The sequence below is a fragment of the Erpetoichthys calabaricus genome, chromosome 7 (assembly GCF_900747795.2).
Source record: "Erpetoichthys calabaricus chromosome 7, fErpCal1.3, whole genome shotgun sequence".
Taxonomy (NCBI): Eukaryota; Metazoa; Chordata; class Cladistia; order Polypteriformes; family Polypteridae; genus Erpetoichthys; species Erpetoichthys calabaricus.
This window is the reverse complement of record NC_041400.2, coordinates 3672277-3692168: the sequence shown is the minus strand read 5'-3', so window position 1 is coordinate 3692168 and position 19892 is coordinate 3672277. Positions and strand designations below refer to the sequence as shown.

At 44.2% G+C, this 19892-nt stretch overlaps 1 protein-coding gene across 1 annotated transcript in view; it reads left to right on the top strand.

The window, feature by feature from the left end:
• The first annotated feature begins 980 nt into the window (after positions 1-980).
• Positions 981-19892, top strand: part of pde5ab (phosphodiesterase 5A, cGMP-specific, b) — a 129549-nt gene continuing 110637 nt past the window's right edge. Inside the window, exon 1 of the mRNA XM_051929776.1 lies at positions 981-1097. Within this exon, the coding sequence (XP_051785736.1) occupies positions 1093-1097 (5 nt within the window). The 5' untranslated portion in view covers positions 981-1092. The remainder of the gene's footprint in view (positions 1098-19892) is intronic.

Sequence of the window (19892 nt, the reverse complement as noted above, 5' to 3'; positions counted from 1 at the left end):
CTGTCATAATGTACATAATTAGACAAATAGTAAACATAAATCATATCATTAACAGAAATGATTATAACCAAAGTACATAAAGAAGGATTTTAAACGTAAGCCATGATAGTGTTCCTATTGTCAGAACCTATTGCTGTTTCACCTGTAGGACTATGTGATTTCCAGTGGCACCCCCTGTTGGTTCTCATTTTATTTCCAGAACCTGACCTGCTGTTTTGTCACCATTGGGTAGGACTTTGCAGTTCCTTTTCCTAATATTGCTGCCTGTTGGTTGTCATTCATTTGTAAGAATCTTGTATTTTGGCATCCTAAGGACTTCCTTATTGGCCAGTGGTGGCCTCTGGTGATTGACATTTCATTGTCTGAACCTTGTGTTTTGTCATCCTAAGGACATTGTGAATCCCAGTGACACCCCCTACTGGTTGTCTCTCTTATTGTCAGAGCATTTTATTTTGTCTCCTCTAGGACTTTGTGAGACCAGGAGGCGCCCCCTGTTGGTTGTCAGGTGGGCTGTTAGTTACTTTCCAGTCACAAACAGGTATCAAATCTTACAGCCAGCAGCACCCAGCCTTGAGCACATCTGATCACCTTCTCCCACAAGTCTCATGTCCTGACCATTTTCCGGTGCCTTACGTATTCTCTGTTAGCATTCACCTCAGATTAGTGTGGAACTGAAAGACAGTGCACAGCTGGACGGGCACAAGTAAATCCTGATTTTCTTCTTATTTGTTATGTTCCTTGAGTTCTGCTGATGCATCAGTGCGCCGCTCCCCTGGGACTTGCACTTTATTTCCAGGTCTCGCCTCACAGGAATATCTGGCACAGCTGTTGGAAAAAGCCAGGACCCATATGAACAGTCAAATAGACGCAGCAACAGGGGAATTTCACTGAGCTCCTAATTAACAACAAGGGCTTGTGTGTGTGTGTGTGTGTGTGTGTGTGTGCTAGTGTGCATTTTTTTTTCCAACCCCTTCAGCTCCCAAAAAGGATTTAAAGATCCATCTTCAAGTCAGGCTTCATGTTTCACGATCAGGAATCATTCTTTAAAGCCCATTTTTGTGTCAGTGAGGAAAGCCACTCGGTCATAGGAGGATGGGGTAAGTCCGCCATTTCCGTCTGAGTCGTCCTTCTCTAGTCCAACGTGTTGTTCCCAGAGGTGACCGTCACTTCACTAGGCTGATTCTCTGGGCACTTGGCCTTCACGTCTTATGTTTGTGTGAAGAGAATTAAATCTGTTTGTGATCTTTCTCAGTTTCCGTCGATTTGGTCTCCCAAGTGAAAACTCTGCCAAGGTGTTGTTCAGAGTTCTGCTTTTCAACTTTTAAACATCATTTGAAGTGACAGATTGATATGTAAAGGAATGACTACCAAAAAACAAAGTGCTGCTGGCATTACGTAATCAGCATTTCAAACATCACTTCAGCCTCCACACACATCAAGGGAAAAAACAAGCAAATACTACGCAGAATCTGAGATGCTGGGGCGTCGTAGTGGATGTCCTGGCGCCCACTCGCTTGCCGATACATGGGACGCTGCAGCCTCTGTTCAGACAGACTTCAAAATTTAAAAAAATAAATGAAGCGTCATTAAAATGAATTAATGATTATTTTGAATCGCATAGGAGTAGCACAACAAACTTTATTTTGTATAGCGCCTTTCATACCCAGCTGTGTGACACGGAACAGGTGCGGTACACTTGCCATCATATTTTTACTGTTGGAACTCTGGAGGAATGTTCATTAATTTACTGAAGTCTGTGTGGGGAATCAGAAGCACAAGTGCCTGCAGCCTTTTAGATAGTTGGCATATAGCAGCTGGCAATTCACAATGCAAATGCTGAAGTTATTAATGTGGTTAATGCTGTAGCAGGTGAAATGACAAGTTAGGGTCACACAGAGAGTGGTGACGTGTAGCATGGTGGTCAGCCGTGTAAAGAAGAACTTCTGTGTACTCGATACACGCGATGTGACAATGCTACAAGTACTAGTGCGATCTACTTGTGTTATATAGCGCCTTTCCTGTCTGTCTGTCTATCTATCTGTCTATTAATTATAAAGTGTCTTTCATCTATCTATCTATCTATCTATCTATCTATCTATCTATCTATCTATCTATCTATCTATTATAAAGTGTCTTTCATCTATCTATCTATCTATCTATCTATCTATCTATCTATCTATCTATCTATCTATCTATCTATCTATCTATCTATCTATCTATCTATCTATCTATCTATTATAAAGTGTCTTTCATCTATCTATCTATCTATCTATCTATCTATCTATCTATCTATCTATCTATCTATTTATCATATAGTGTCTTTTATCTATCTATCTATCTATCTATCTATCTATCTATCTATCTATCTATCTATCTATCTATCTATCTATCTATTATAAAGTGTCTTTCATCTATCTATCTATCTATCTATCTATCTATCTATCTATCTATCTATCTATCTATCTATCTATCTATCTATCTATCTATCTATCATATAGTGTCTTCTATCTATCTATCTATCTATCTATCTATCTATCTATCTATCTATCTATCTATCTATCTATCTATCTATCTATCTATCTATCTATCTATCTATCTATCTATCTATCTATCTATCTGAATGGCGTTGTGTCGCTTGCTGGTCAGACTTGCTACATAAGCACTTCACTCTGCTTTTCCCACAGCACTGTATTATTACCGCGTCTTCTTTGACAACATTGATGGTTCCACTGGTGTTGCTCCCATTCAGCTGTACTCTTAACAGTGAAGGCACGTTGTGGTGTCTGAACTTGTGAGCCTCTCAGACACTGGCACTCATCCAGCTGGCTCCATGAGCTGTGGCTCTCACTCTATTTTATCACTTTGTATTGTTGGTCTTCCTCTTTTCACTCCCCTGTTCAAATACAATTGCTTCTCAATGACAATAAGTGACGTTTAATTCAAATTTAGCAGCTGCCATTAAGTCTCCTTCCTGTTTGAGGACACCTGTGGTGAGCAGTGACCCATCAGTACAGGTACCTGTGTTTGTGTCCAGCTCCGTTCTTCCTTATTTTTAATCTGCTCCAGCACTCACTCACTCACTCACATGCCATGTTCTTTGACGAGCAGAATGACATCTTTGGTCCATTTTACATTTTTGTATTTGGCTGTCTCCTTTATCCAAGGCATCTTACAACATTTAAGATACAATTAGGAACCCAGGACCTTAGGGCCTGATGCCCAAAGCCTTAACCACTATGTCACAGTCAAGCCTGGATTAAGACCACCCCACCCCCATAGACCCCTGGGTGACTTTCTCTTTACTTGTGAGTGCCATAGTAGATGGGCAGGCATCCTGACTAGAATAGGGGGCAATTGCTTTCCCAACCAGGGAAAATAGAAAATAGAAAATGGAAGGACAAGTATTCCGACCATGTTGGTTGTCAGTACCTTTCCCAGTTTGGAGACCCTAGTGAAGTGATAGATGATGTCTGCTTCCTGGGCTCATATATTCCCCCGATACTTGGTGTGGCAGCATCCCCCTGGCGGAGCTCCCTTTTGTACACCTGTAGGACATGATGGGAGTTGTAGTCCAGATGGTCATGCCTGTTGAGGTACTGGGGTGCCACCAGGGGGACCTTGAGGGGACCATAGTCCCTATTTTGGGGGGTTTCCAGTTGTCCCTGAAGTACTTTCAGCGTGCAGTGTTGTGGCACCAGAAGTGCTCCCAGGTCATGCATAGATGATACTGTATGGATGACTGACCTAAAAGCCTGTCAAGGTATTATTATTAAATAAATTAACTTTGTTTTAATGTGGAACTCTGTGTCTGGTATTTGGGAACACACTGGCGCCCCCTAGAGTCCACACCATGTAGTGCATGATCACCTGGTTGTTTAATTCTGTGCTGTGCTTGCCCACTGTTGCGTTTGGCATGCTGAGACTTAATCGTTTCATCAAGTTGCAGGTCCCCCTCTGTCATTTCAGCACATGGAGACTTTGGACAGTTGAAAAGACCCCGTGCCATCACGGGCCTCCAGGCGCACATCCATAAGGGGCTACACTGCCCACCATGTTGAGGCCTGTCGAGTAGAAACACACAGAATCAAAATGATAAAAAGGCAAAATGTTTGTTTGAATTCCCCATTTCTGGATGGTTTTCTCCCTTCATTGTACCTAAATGCCAACACTGAAAGGGTAAAGGGAAGCCATGACTTTGGTGTCACATTCACTTTGTAAAAGACGCCGTTTAACGAGCAGAGGAGTGGAAATGGCAGTGGAGTTATGGCTGCTGTGTAGCATTCAGCGTTGTTTGCGTGAAGACGGCACCTTGGCTTCCCAGGACCTGAGTCCAAGACCTTCACAGAGTCAGACCATCGGCTGCTTCTCTCTGTGAGACAGTCAGTGGGCACAGATGGGATTGGTACTTCCTCCTCTGTCTGCCCTTTTAAGTATTTTTCTGTCTAAAATTAGATTTTTTAGGTTTTAGTGTTGGTTGTATATGTGCCATGTGTTTTATTAGTACACGTGACACATGGAGTGGACGTGTTGAGAATGCCAGGCTTGAGGGAATGACAGTCTCAACAAAATAAATGTCGGGGGTGCCAACCCGGCCATCTCCGCTTACGTGAATATATATATAAGGTGACTTACCAATTCTAAATTGGCCCGGTGTGGGTGGGTGAGTCAGTTGTACTCCTAGTCTGGACTGGCATCACATCCAGTGTTGGTTGCCTATTTGTGCCCAATGCTGCAGGGATAGGCCCAAGCTCCTTGAACAGGATAAGCAAGTTGGAAGATGGCTGGATGACTGCTTTTGTAATCGGTTATAGAGGAGCTCCGTCTGTTTAGTTGTGAAGTGACGCCTCCTTCTGGACGGTCGTGCTTTTATGGGACCGGGACCGGCAAGGGTGGACTCCGCAATTTTCTCAGCACTGTGGAGGAAAAGGAAGACAACACAGTTAGCGAGAGCGCCCCCACTCGGTCTGGGGTGGAACAACATACCCTGGAGGAACTCTGCAGGGTGTGACAGTGAACATGCCACGAGTGACGACATAGGGATGTGGACTGAAGTTCCACTCTGTTGAATTAATTTTAATTAGGTGAGGCTTCTGCACTTTGAGTTAAGGGTAAGAACAATAATGCATGATTTATTGTGGACTGGGCCAGCTAGTCTATAATAAAAATATCAATAAAGCCCCTAAAGGCATATGCACTGTGTGGTGAAGTTCTTACTTGCATATCCAGCACACATGCAGCAGGTCACAAGATATGGCGATTGGCTCACTGCAAGGGGGTGACTACTCCCCCGCAACCGACTGGCCGCCCAGCTTTGGTACCCCACGCCACTTGCACCCGTTGCACCACACAATCCAGAATTGGAATAAATGGCTTCAGACACACACTACGGAGTGAGTGAGTGTGACAGTGTCAGGTGCCCGTCTGTCTGTTAGAGTCAAATGTTCATTTATCTATCAGAGCTTTCATTAATTTTGGTTTTGGAATAAGACAACAAACGATTTCCTGGCATTCAGTAAGCCATATAATCACATTGGCACTGTACAATTTCATTAATAGCTGCACGGTTCACCTTGATAAGACCACAATAAACTGCCCGTCTTCTATTTTTATCCAGCCTATTTATTACATTTCTAATAATCTTAGAAGGACAATTCATTATTTTGCTGGTGGAAGTAATTAAGACAGCTCGAGACACAGGGAGGCACATTTCATCTCCCAAAGACTAGAACCACAGAACAATAAATGGATTATGAGATTAAAGTCGCCTAATCCTATTTACCAATGTAAAATAACACCTGCCATAATACACAAATAAAACCGCCGTCACAATGCGCCATTGGTAGAGCTGATCCTGTCGGGTCTCCCTTCTTGAACATCAAAGGTGCTGCGTGAAGAGAAGCATTCACCTTCCACTGATCAGCGGTCTGCGGTGGGTTGGCACCCTGCCCAGGATTGGTTCCTGCCTTGTGCCCTGTGTTGGCTGGGACTGGCTCCAGCAGACCCCCGTGACCCTGTGTTCGGATTCACCGGGTTGGAAAATGGATGGATTGATGATCAGCGGTGGACATCATAAACCAAGAAGCATACAAAATAAATAAATCAAACAGACCTCCAGTGAAATTTTGTCTGCCGCCATAACTCCAAATACAGTAAATGCTTGGTTCCCTTCTACAGTTCATTTGTTTGTCTTTCTGTCAACCCACACATCCATCCCTTTTCTGAGCTAGTGCAGGTTTGCGACATGCTGGAATATTATAATATTGTATTGTAATAATTATTATTATTCCAGGGAATGCACATGTTGCTTGTATATCCATCTGTGTATCAATCTTTCCATATTTTAAGCCCATCTATTCCAGTGCAGGGTGATAGCAGGCTGGCACCAATCCTGATGTCACTGGGTAGGCTTTACTCATAATTAACACCATCTTTTAAAAACAAACAATGAATAGGACATGGAAAAGGTGTAATGTGCGTATTATCGTATCTTATCTTATCTTCTTCTTCTATAATACACTACCATGGCTGTCCGTTTGTCTGTCCAGGATTTTAAATCACCTGTAGCTCACAAACCGTTTGACCCATTGACCCAAAATTTGGTACACATATACTACGTGACCTATACTGTCCGCTTCCGGGGATGTTTGTTATTACTCTTTTTATTTTATTTTATTGTTGAATCAACTTTTGCCAGTGGTCAGCAGGGCGGTCGTGTGGCACATGCATATGGGCGCCGTTCTCATTCCTACCACCTATGCCATCACTTCCTCTACCTCTTCATATCTTAACTCATTCATGAGGTAGATTGAAGACTTAAGTGCCAGCTTAAGTGAAAAATTAAGAAAAAACGTACTAAGTAATTGCAACACAAACACTGACTTCATCAGTTTTAACGCGAAAAGATGCCAACAGAAGAAGAGAAGAAGCGGGCCGCTAGAGTGGAGTGTAATAAGAAAAGAATCTCCATGACTGGAAAGATTTGGGGACCGTCCCCGTATAATGTCCGTTGGACCAAAACAAAGATGCTAGATCAAAAATTTGCTGGTCAATTACATTTACGGAAAATATCAGACAGGTGTCAAGATGCCATTTTTATAGATAACAAATATGGCAGGCACAAGTGAGTTGGCAGGAGATGACGACAAAGCAGAGAGACAGACATGACGTCATCAACAGGAACCGGAAGTGATGTGGAGGAAGTAGCGTCGATTTCTGGAGACAGGAAGTATCGTCATTGAAGTGGGCCAGAAGTGATGTCAGCAGTGGAAACCAGAGGTGACATTTGGCGGCCATCTTGGGAACCCGGAAGCACAGTAGTTGCGTTATTTTAATTCTTTCGTTCTGATGAAAAAACAGAGAGGTGTTAGTACCATAAATCAACCCCTCATCTCGCGATATTTCACTCTCCTCTGGGCTCGTTGACTGCCTCCTAAACACGTGTGAAAACGAGCTGCTCACGAAGCAACAAGCGCATCATCCTCTGAGCAAACGAACAGAGAAAGAGGAGGAAAACTAGAAGTCAAGTGTATTCACCACATGTTATCGTGCAGTCTGTCATTACTGGTCTTCAACAATATCCATCCATTATCCAACCCGCTATATCCTAACCACAGGGTCATGGGGGTCTGCTGGAGCCAATCCCAGCCAATTCAAGGCAGTAAACAAACTCTGGGCAGGGCGCACACACACACACACACATACACACACACCAAGCACACACGGGACAATTTAGAATCACCAATGCACCTAACCTACATGTCTTTGGACTGTGGGACAAAACCGGAGCACCCGGAGGAAACCCACGCAGACACGGGCAGAACATGCCAACTCCACGCAGGCAGGACCCGGGAAGCAAACCCTGGTCTCCCAACTGCAAGGCAGCAGCGCTACCCCTGCGCCACTGTGCTGCCCTCTTTAACAATATTTCAATGAAAAATGCCTCTAGTCAAAGCTATTGCCAAATTTCTCCCAGAGGACAAATGAAGTTCTATCAATCTATGACTAATCACATAATTCAAATGTAAGTAGTGCATGTTGTGTAATTTATTCACATACCAATTTGAAAACAAAGGAAAATTGCATTTGCAAACATAACGAGAAAACCTAAAAAATCAAATTCTAACCCAATCCCCGTAAGCCAAAGAGAAAATCAAAGGCACTTTGTGTAGTCACAGGCCATTGGGCTGCTCTTCAAAGTCCATTTACCTGAAAAACTCCTTTGCTTGGAAGGTCACGTCATGTCATTTACTAACCCACTCAATTCAGACCAGGGGCTGCCTGGTGGGTGCTGCAGCCCATTCCAACTAGCATAGGGTAGCAAGGCAGGAACAAATCCTGAATATGGCGCCAATCCATTGCTGGGCAAAGACACACACACACACGGGCCAATTAATCGTCACCCGTTCACCTCATGTCTGGGATGGTGGGAGGAAACGAAAGCACTACGAGGAAACTCAAGCAGAGAACATGCAAACTACATGCAGGGAGAACCTGAGACACCTCATGTGGAAGGTGCCACATAATATAAACTGCTCAAAAAAATGAAAGGAACACTTTGAAAACACATCAGATCTCAATGGGAAAAAAACTCCTGCTGGCTCTCACTACTGCTATGGACTGAGATGGTGATGTGAGAGGAACGAAAGGATGGAAATGAAAATGATCAACCAACAGAGAGAGGGACACCCCGTAAAATCAAAGGGAAAAAATGATGCAGCAGACAGGCAGGCGAGTCCATTTGGCCGAAATTTTACTGCTGCAACTCCAAATCGTACTCAGTAGTTTGTATGACCACCCCATACCTGACAACGTCCTAATGAGACGACGGATGGTGTCCTGGGGGATCTCCTCCCAGATCTGGACCAGGGCATCACTGAGCACCTGGACAGGCTTAGGCGTTGGATGGACTGAAACATAATGTCCCACCTAGAGGTGTTCTGTTGGATTGATGTCAGGCGAGTGAACGTTGGGGCCAGTCAATGGTATCAGTTCCTTCTTCCTCTCGTCACATGAGGCCGGGCATTGTCGTGCACCAGGAGGAACCAGCATAGAGTCTGACAATGGGGCCAAGGATTTCATCCCAATACCTAATGGCAGTCCTGCGGTGCCGTTGTCTAGCCTGTAGAGGTCTGTGTGTCCATCCATGGATATGCCTCCCCAGACTGACCATCACTGACCCACCACCAACCCAGTCATGCTGAACGATGTTACAGGCAGCATAACGTTCTCCACAGCTTCTCCAGACTCTTTCACGTCTGTAACACATTCTCAGGGTGAACCTGCTCTCATCTGTGAAAAGCACGGGGTGCCAATTCTGGTATTCTATGGCAAATGCCAATCGAGCTCCACAGTGCCCACTAGAGGACATCGGGCCCTCAGGCCACCCTCATGAAGTCTGTTTCTGATTGTTTGGTCAGAGACATTCACACCAGTGGCCTGCCTGCCTGCTGGGGGTTATTTTGTAGGCTCTGCCAGTGCTCATCCTGTTCCTCTTTGCCTAAAGGAGCAGATACCGGTGGGTCCTGCTGGTGGGTTAAGGACCTTCTACTAGGGGCCCTATCCAGCTCTCTGCCTGTCTGTCTCCTGGAATCTCCTCCATGCCCTTGAGATTGTTCTGGGAGACACAGCAAACCTTCTGCCAATGCCACATATTGTTGTGCCTGCCATCCTGAAGAAGTTGGACTACCTGTGCCAGCTCTGGAGGGTCCAGGTATGGCCTCATGCTACCTACCAGTGTTGACACTGACCGTAGCCAAATGCAAAATGAGTGACAAAACAGATGAGGAGAGGAAAATGTCAATGGCCTCCCTCCTCCTCTTAAACTATTTATTCCTGTTTTGGGGGTCGTCTCATTGTTGCCCGTCTAGTGCACAAAGCAGCTGAAACTGATGAAGAAGCCCCTCTGCTACTTCACTGACCAGATCAATAGCCCACAAGTGTCACTGACTTGATGCTATTCTCTCATTAAAATATGTTCCTTTAATTACCGTATATACTCGCAGATAATTTCTCCCGTGGATAAGTCGGGGTTTGATTTTATCATATCATTTCTGGTATTTTATAATGTTGGTCCTATGAGTCGAATGCGGAAAACGCTGTTGGTCCAAGAGATTACGATATGCTAACGCCCACCTGAGAGAGTAACCATGGGGCACAGGGCCTTTCTTTTCTACGTATTGTGCCTTCGTTACCACACGGTAATACCTGCACTATTCCGGAGTGACGTTTGCACTGATTTGTGTTTTTCGTATCTCACACCCTCATACCCCTTTATCGTAAGAGCATCCCTTATCTACGATGGAGCGTTCGATCAGAAGAAAACATGAAGTTAGTTTTAAATTAAAAATCGTTGAAGTCGGTAACTGCGCTGCTGCAACAAAATTCGATGTGTCTGAGAAATTGATGCGAGACTGCAGGAGGAAAGAAGATGTAAAAATAAAAATTAAGTGTTGCATTTTTGAATGGCTGTATAAGTCGGGGTCTGATTTTATGATCGATTTTTTGGGTTTTAAGACCCGACTTATACATGAGTATATACGGTATTTTGAGCAGTATATTTATGTTATAATAATTTGTAGGTTTTACTTTTATAGCCAATCCAACCATTTTCTAAACACTATGGCACCAAGAGGGTCAATGTGTACCACCCAGATGTGCCACTTACCTTCATGTCACCACCATTAGCCTGCACCCACCCATGAGCTGGCTGCCATATCCTGGCACTCGTATCTGTACAGGACTGAGCAGGCCTGATGATTGTCTTTGCCCAACCACACCTTCCGGTTTTTGCCTATGTGAGTGGAAGCCAGTTGACATGTCAGCAGACATCTCTCCTTCAGCAGTGCTTTGGAAGTTGCAGGTTCAAGTCCCACTATTGACACTGTGCTAGTCACTTCACCTGCCTGTGCTCCAGTTCAAGAACTGGAACCAAGTGTATCTCAAATGTCGTAATTCGCCTTGGGTAAAGGTGTCAGACAAATAATAAAATACAGTGTATGTTGGTGACATGGAGGAATGAAACATACACTCTACTGTGTGGCGGTTTTACTGACTGTCACCAGGCTGTTACTGTCCTTTCCATGATAGGACCGGATGTCCTGTTGATAAATTCTGCTGTTCCTTTTGCACTCATGCCAGTCTTGCCCTTCTCCCACCTGCAACTGATTGGTAAGGACCTACTGTCTGTAAATGGCATTTTCTAAACTTACGACGGTGTCATTGATAGAACAGTCAACTGTGGGCATACAGGGTGCACCTGCAGTGGGCTTGGGACCTCCTTGACTGGTATATTACACAATATTATAAGCGAGCAGAGATGAAAAACTGGCGATTTGACCAGTGGGAAGAAGTAGACTTGAGCCATGAGGCCAGAGTCAGACCGGCCTGCTGCCAGCTTGTTTTGCGGGCACTGTAATTATCTCCTTCTTCTGTATTATTACAAACTGAGCTCTTGTGGTGTTTCAGTGTTTCTCCTGTCATCAATCACACATCATCATTTATGCTGTTGAACTCGGAGTGAACTTCTCCAGATATTTCATATTCTGTTCACAGCTGTGACTGAAGGAAGTGTCAACATGAAAATGCGCCAATTTGACTTAAGGCTGACAAAAAATTTGCCAGTGCGTTTAAAATGATAATAAATAACATTGTGTCGTTTTTCTCAAGTGCCATGGCAGTGGCACAAGGAGGACCTGCCTGGCTGCTTAGGGGGTACAACTTCTGTTTAAGTAGTCAGAAAGTTCTCATTTTCCGCACACTAGGCAAAAGTAATCAACTAGCCATCTTCCAACTTGCTTATCCTATTCAAGGAGCTCGTACCTGTCCCTGTAGCATTGGGTACAAGGTGGCAACCAACAGTGGATGTGGTGCCAGTCCAGACTAAGAGTACACCATACACACTCACCCACACCGAGCTAATTTACAATGGCTAATTCACCTAAAATGACATTTTTGAGAATGTGGAAGAAAATGTGGAGCAGTGAAACAGCAGCACTAACCCTACGCCATTGTGCTGCCCAACAACTTGTAGCTAAATGTCACGTCTGTTTGTTGTCAATCAAGGGAAGCTTCCTTTCTTGAATTAATAAAAAGATTCACTGTTATTTTATAAAATATTAATAGCATGAACATAATGCAACAAGGTGCTTTACAGAGCTAGTGAGATTTCTGTGGACATGGGACAAATTTCACACAGACGGCAACCAAGTTGGGATTCTTCGATAGACAGATAGACACACTGTGGTCTGAACACACACCAGAATGACTGACAAGGAAGAAAATGTAAAAAGAAAGTAAAGTTCTGACTTGGCTGTCATTGTCACAGTGAGGAATTACGCAGACGTTTTGCTGTTGGCATAAAGAATCCCCTTCTTGACACACTTCTGCTGAATAATTCATTGGTTAAGAGTCCTCAATGTTGGTGCAGCATTGTTCATAATGGCACTCAGTTTTCTTGTCATTCTCTCCTTTGCTATGACCTCCAGGGGGTCCAGAGTGTGTCTCAGAACTGAGTCTGCTCTTCTAATTAGTCTGTTGATTCAGTGGTCCTCTCTTGAAGTGATGTTGACAACCTAACACACCACATGGGCCATCACACAGTTGTTGAAGATGTGAAGGATGTCACCTCTCACAAAAAATAGGAGTACAGCCTCCTAAGACAAAAAAAGAGTCTGCTCTCCCTTTTCTTCTACAGTTCCTCTGCGTTACAAGACCAGTCCAGCTGGCCAATGACATGGACCTCCAAGCACTTGTAGTAATGTACCAGCTCTGCATCTACTACCTGAATTGGGACTGGATATAGACTCCTGACAACTGACTCCCCCTCCTATCAATACACCCCATAAGTGCAGAATCATCTGAGAATTTCTGCAAGTGCAGAGGTGTATGGAGTGAAGAGATGAGCAGACAGGCCTGTCCATGTGGTGCTCCAGTGCTGCTCACACAGTCTTTGAGACTCCTTCACCAAAGACTCTGGAGAGGTGAGGCAGCGACATTATTGGCCTCATTTTTATGTATTATATTATATTATATTATATTATATTATATTATATTATCCATCCATCCATTTTCCAACCCGCTGAATCCGAACACAGGGTCACGGGGGTCTGCTGGAGCCAATCCCAGCCAACACAGGGCACAAGGCAGGAGCCAATCCCAGGCAGGGTGCCAACCCACCGCAGGACACACACAAACACACCCACACACCAAGCACACACTAGGGCCAATTTAGAATCGCCAATCCACCTAACCAGCATGTCTTTGGACTGTGGGAGGAAACCGGAGCGCCCGGAGGAAACCCACACAGACACCGGGTGAACATACAAACTCCACATAGGGAGGACCCGGGAAGCGAACCCAGGTCCCCAGATCTCCCAACTGCGAGGCAGCAGTGCTACCCACTGCGCCACCGTGCTGCCCTATATTATCCATCCATCCATCCATTGTCCAACCCGCTGAATCCAAACAGGGTCACGGGGGTCTGCTGGAGCCAATCCCAGCCAACACAGGGCACAAGGCAGGGAACCAATCCCGGGCAGGGTGCCAACCCACCGCAGGACACAGACAAACACACCCACACACCAAGCACACACTAGGGCCAATGTAGAATCGCCAATCCACCTAACCTGCATGTCTTTGGATTGTGGGAGGAAACCGGAGCGCCCGGAGGAAACACGGGGAGAACATGCAAACTCCACGCAGGGAGGACCCGGGAATCGAACCCAGGTCTCCTAACTGCGAGGCAGCAGCGCTACCCACTGCGCCACCGTGCCGCCCGCCCTATATTATATTATATTATATTATATTATATTATATTATATTATATTATATTATATTATATTATACACTACCGTGGCTGTCCATTTGTCTGTCCAGGATTTTAAATCACCTGTAGCTCACAAACCGTTTGACCCATTGACCTGAAATTTGGGACACATACTGTATACTACGTGACCTCTACTGTCCATTTCCGGATCATGATTGTTATTACTCTTTTTACTTTATTTTATTGTTGAATCAACTCTCGGCAGTGGTCAGCAGGGTGGCCGTGAGGAGCATGCGTATGGGCGCCTTTCTTATCCCTACCACCTTCGCCGTCACTTCACCTATCTCTTCATATCTTAAATCATTCTTGAGGCAGATTGAAGACTTAAGTGCCAGCTTAAGTGAAAAATTAAGGAAACGTACTAAGTAATTGCAACACAAACACCGACTTAATCGGTTTTAACGTGAAAGATGCTGATGGAAGAAGAGAAGAAGTGGGCCGCTAAGGTGGAGAAAAGAAAAGCTGCTTAGGAAGAAGCAAGCGCATCACCCTCTGAGCAAACAAATGATAAACGTACAGAGAAAGAAAGAGGAAGAAAACTAGAAATGGTCAAGTCAAGTGTATTTGTGCAGTGCACCGTTACTTGTTATATATTATATTATATTATACTAGCTGTCCCCCACAGCTCTGCCCATGTAGTAGTGAAAGAGGACAAACTTTAAAAATCAATAAACAAACAAGTATCGCTGGCTTAATGGAGCCAAGGTACACTCCAAAACGCAGAGGTTGACCTACTCAAACGGAGGCTGGCGCATGAGTGAGGAGGACTCCGTCCCGCTCCCATCTCCTGACGTCATGCTTCCCCCGCCCTCCTCCCCTCGATCCACTGTGTCTCTCTCTCTCGGATTCACGCAAATAAATCAGTACCGCAAGCAAACTATGATACTCAGCGCGATGAGAGAAGTCGCAAAATCAACCAGAATGTTTAAGCAAATTCTTGAAAAAAACCTGATCTAAATCTGTGAAGTAGTTCTCTTGTGAAAAACAGACAGACAGACGTTGGATTTTATATACGTTATATTATCTATCCATCCATTTTCCAACCCGCTGAATCCGAACACAGGGTCACAAGGGGGTCTGCTGGAGCCAATCCCTGTCAACACAGGGCGCAAGGCAGGAACCAATCCTGGGCAGGGTGCCAACCCACCGCAAGACAATATTATATTATATTATATTATATTATATTATATTATATACATTTTGCTATGCAAACATTCCATTTTTATCTTTTTGTTTTTCGGCAGCTCATATGTAATGCTCGCTCTTCAATACTTGACCACATTTATTTGCGGAAAGCAAAAGAAAAAAATGTTTGCTTTAGTCTTCCTTTTTTGGTCACAGCGGCTTCAAATAATTCTATATTCATCTCTTTTTTCTTCCAAAATTGTCTCCTCATGGATTTTCCAAAAGCCGAGCAAAATAAATGAGTGAGAGACGCCTTCTTTATTTTCTTAAGCACACAAATAGAATAGGACCGGGCCGCCAAGAATCAGCAGAAGGCTTGTACAAGAAGGGCATTTGTTTAAAGCTGACCAGAAGACTCCGAGTGCTCTGATATGGGATGAAGTGTTTGTTTATTAGATTTGGATGGAAAAACGGATTAAACTAATTCCAAGTGGGAAAGCAGTCAAAGAAACTCGGCGGCCGCGTCGGTGAGAGCTGCTGGTCAGAAGCGCAGGACCGGCTGTGCAGAATGGAGAAGTGCATTGCTGCTCATGTGTGTCGTCCTCTTATTTGCTTTCACCAGATAAGGATCACATGTCTAATAACGCATATATTTCTTATCAATTGTCACGCACGCACACACGGGACGTGGTCTTCATTTCTGAAAAATAAAAACAGATGTGTGAGCTGAACGCCTCTAGAGAAGTGCAGTGTGAATGAGGGCTTGAAGGTCTTATCTGTCAGGTAGATGAAGCTGACATCATAAAGACACTTGTGAGGTATCAAGCCATCATGTACTGCCAGTGTCAAAGTCAAAGTGAACTTTATTGTCATCTCAACCATATACAAGTATACAGATAGACGAAATTGCGAAGCTCAGGGTCCACAGTGTAACAACATGACGTGCAAATAATAAATTAAAAATAGAATTAAAAATTTTAATTTAAACTTAAAACACAAACAAGATAAGATATTGTGCAAGGACAAGACAAAGAAGTAGCAGCAATATTGATGTGTAAGATATGTAATATAATAAATAAATAATAAATAATATACATACAGTTAGGTCCATAAATATTTGGACAGAGACAACTCTTTTCTAATTTTAGTTCTGTACATTACCACAATGAATTTTAAATGAAACAACTCAGATGCAATTGAAGTGCAGACTTTCAGCTTTAATTCAGTGGGGTGAACAAAACGATTGCTTAAAAATGTGAGGCAACTAAAGCATTTTGTGAACACAATCCCTTCATTTCAGGGGCTCAAAAGTAATTGGACAATTGACTCAAAGGCTATTTCATGGGCAGGTGTGGTCAAGTCCGTCGTTATGTCCTTATCAATTAAGCAGATAAAAGGCCTGGAGTTGATTTGAGGTATGGTGCTTGCATGTGGAAGATTTTGCTGTGAACAGACAACATGCGGTCAAAGGAGCTCTCCATGCAGGTGAAAGAAGCCATCCTTAAGCTGCGAAAACAGAAAAAACCCATCTGAGAAATTGCTCCAATATTACGAGTGGCAAAATCTACAGTTTGGTCCATCCTGAGAAAGAAAGCAAGCACTGGTGAACTCAGCAACGCAAAAAGACCTGGACGTCCACGGAAGACAACAGTGGTGGATGATCACAGAATCATTTCCATGGTGAAGAGAAACCCCTTCACAACAGCCAACCAAGTGAACAACACTCTCCAGGGGGTAGGCGGGCGTATCGATATCCAAGTCTACCATAAAGAGAAGACTGCATGTAAGTAAATACAGAGGGTGTACTGCAAGGTGCAAGCCACTCATAAGCCTCAAGAATAGAAAGGCTAGACTGGACTTTGCTAAAGAACATCTAAAAAAGCCAGCACAGTTCTGGAAAAACATTCTTTGGACAGATGAAACCAAGATCAACCTCTACCAGAATGATGGCAAGAAAAAAGTATGGAGAAGGCGTGGAACAGCTCATTATCCAAAGCATAGCACATCACCTGTAAAACACGGTGGAGAGAGGCAGTGTGATGGCTTGGGCGTGCATGGCTGCCAGTGGCACTGGGACACTCGTGTTTATTGATGATGTGACACAGGACAGAAGCAGCCGAATGAATTCTGAGGTGTTCAGAGAAATACTGTCTGCTCAAATCCAGCTAAATACAGCAGTTAAATTGATTCATGATACAGATGGACAATGACCAAAAACATACATCCAAAGCAAACCAGGAGTTTATTAAAGCAAAGAAGTGGACAATTCTTGACTGGCCAAGTCAGTCACCTGATCTTAACCCAACTGAGCAGGCATTTCACTTGTTGAAGACTAAACTTCAGACAGAAAGGCCCACAAACAAACAGCAACTGAAAGCCACTGCAGTAAAGGCCTGGCAGAGCATTAAAAAGGAGGAAACCCAACATCTGGTGATGTCCAGGAGTTCAAGACTTCAGGCTGTCATTGCCAGCAAAGGGTTTTCAACCAAGCATTAGAAATGAACATTTTATTTCCAGTTATTTAATTTGTCCATTTACTTTTGAGCCCAAATATTTATGGACCTAACTGTAGATAATACACAAATGATCAGTGTATGATGATAGTTGTTTAAGATGTGTAAACAATAAAAGGTCAGAATGTTTCACAGCAGAAGGATATCAAGAGTGTCAAATCCTTAAAGGTCAGTATGAGATTTTCAGTTCTTTTCTACATGCACACTCGTCTTCACAGGACAGTGGCTCGCATGTATAAAAGTTCTGTTTTCAGAGGTGGTTGAGGCCGTGTTGAAGATCCCAGGGGGCAGCCTGGTGTTAAAGAGTCCTAACAGCTTGGGGGTAAAAACTCTCCTGCAGCCTGGCAGATCTGTCTTTGATCCTGCAGTATCTTCTCTTGGATGCCAGAAGTGTGAAATGTCCATGTGAGGGGTGTAAGGGGGTCCTGCCCAATGCTGCAGGCCTGGACACTGCGTTTGTAAAATATGTCCTGTAGTGAAGGGAGAGGCACCCCAATAATGTTCTCTGCTGTCTTCACTATCCTTTGCGGTTGGATTTGTTGCAGTTGCCATACCAGACAGTGATACAGCTGGTCAGAACACTCTCAATGGTGCCTCTGTAGAACATGGTGAGGATGGAAGGGGGAAGACTTGCTCACTTCAGCCACCCCAGGAAGTGTAGTCTCTGCTGGGCTTTCGTGATTAGTGATGAGTTGTTATATGAAAACGTAAGTTCCTCAGTTATATGCACACTAAGGAACTTGGTGCTCCTAACAGTCTCCACATCTAAATGCTGAGTGGGATGTGATTTTCTGAAGTCCACGATTATCTCTTTTATCTTGTTGACATTGAGAGAAAGATTGTTGTCTTCACACCATGCAGCCGTTCCTCCTCATCTCTTTATGCTGTTTCATCATCCCTGCTTATCAGTCCCAGCACCGTCATATCATCCACAAACTTGATGACGTGCAGTCGTGAGTCAGCAGGATGAACAGCAGTGGACTAAGCACACAGCCCTGTGGCGCTCCAGTGCTCAATGTGATGTTGCTGGAAGTGTTGCAGCCCATCTGAACTGACTGGGGCCTCTCTGTCAAGAAGTCCAGGATCCAAATGCAGAGGGTGGTGTTCAGGCCCAACCTGCTCAGTTTTACAACCAGCTTTGAAGGGATGATTGTGTTGAAGGCAGAGCTAAAGTCTATGAATAGCATCCTGACATATGTGTCTTTTTTATCCAGATGTGTCAGGGAGAGGTGAAGGGCAGAGCATATGGCATCCTCAGTTGACCTGTTTGAGCGGTACGCAAACTGAAGATGGTCAAGGGAGTCAGGGAGATTAGTCTTTCTGTGTGACATGACTAACTTTTCGAAGCACTTCATTATGATTGGCGTGAGTGCAACTGGTCGGTAGTCAGTCAACCATGCCACTGATGACTTCTTCGGCACTGGTATGATGGTGGTCGACTTGAAGCATGCTGGGACTGACGACTGGCTCAGAGATGTGTTTAAGATGTCTGTGAGGACACCAGCCAGTTGATTGGCACATTCTTTGAGCACACGACCAGGTATGTTGTCAGGTCCTGCAGTCTTGTGTGGATTGACTCTGGATAGAGTCCTCTTCACGTCAGTTATGGAGAGACAGAGTACCTGGTCAGTGGAGGGAGGTGTTGCTTTTCTCGCAGGCTCTTTGTTCTGCGCCTCAAACCGTGCGAAGAAGTTGTTCAGCTCATCCGGAAGGAAGGCATCACCATAAAACAGTGAAGTGTTTTATACACAGTATTTAGTAAAAATGCTGTACCCTAATTTTATAAACAGTGTATCTCTGTTATGGACCGGCGCCCCATCCAGGGTTGGTTCCTGCTGTTCACCCAATTTTGATGCAACAGGCTTGGTCTCTCATGACCCTGAATTGGCCTAAGGTTGGTTTGAGGATTTCATGTTTAATATACACGCTGGGTGATGTGCAAATCATGGAGTACACATTGACATGGTGACCTTTGTGACACACCTGTCTGTAGATTTAATTGCCATGTCGACTTACAGCACCTTCAGAAAGTCCTGAGACCCCTTCATTTTTTTTACACATGTACTTATGTTGCAGCCTTTATGCTTAAATCGTTTCAATTCATTTTTTCACTCAATTTCCAAGTGAAAACAGAATTTTAGGAATTCTTTGCAAATTTTTAAAAATTAAGAAAAAAATGAAATATCCCACAGACCCTTTACTCAGTACTCAATTGAAGCCCCTTTGTCAGCCTGGAGTCTTCTTGGGTCTGACGTGACAAGCTTCACACACCTGGATACGGGAACTTTCTGTTGTTCTTCTGTGCAGGTCCTCTCAAGCTCTGTCAGGTTAGATGGAGAAAATCGGTGGACAGCTGCCCTGAGGTCTTCCCAGAGATGTTCAGTTGGGTTCAAGTCCGGGGTCTGGCTGCACCACTCATGGACATTCGTAGA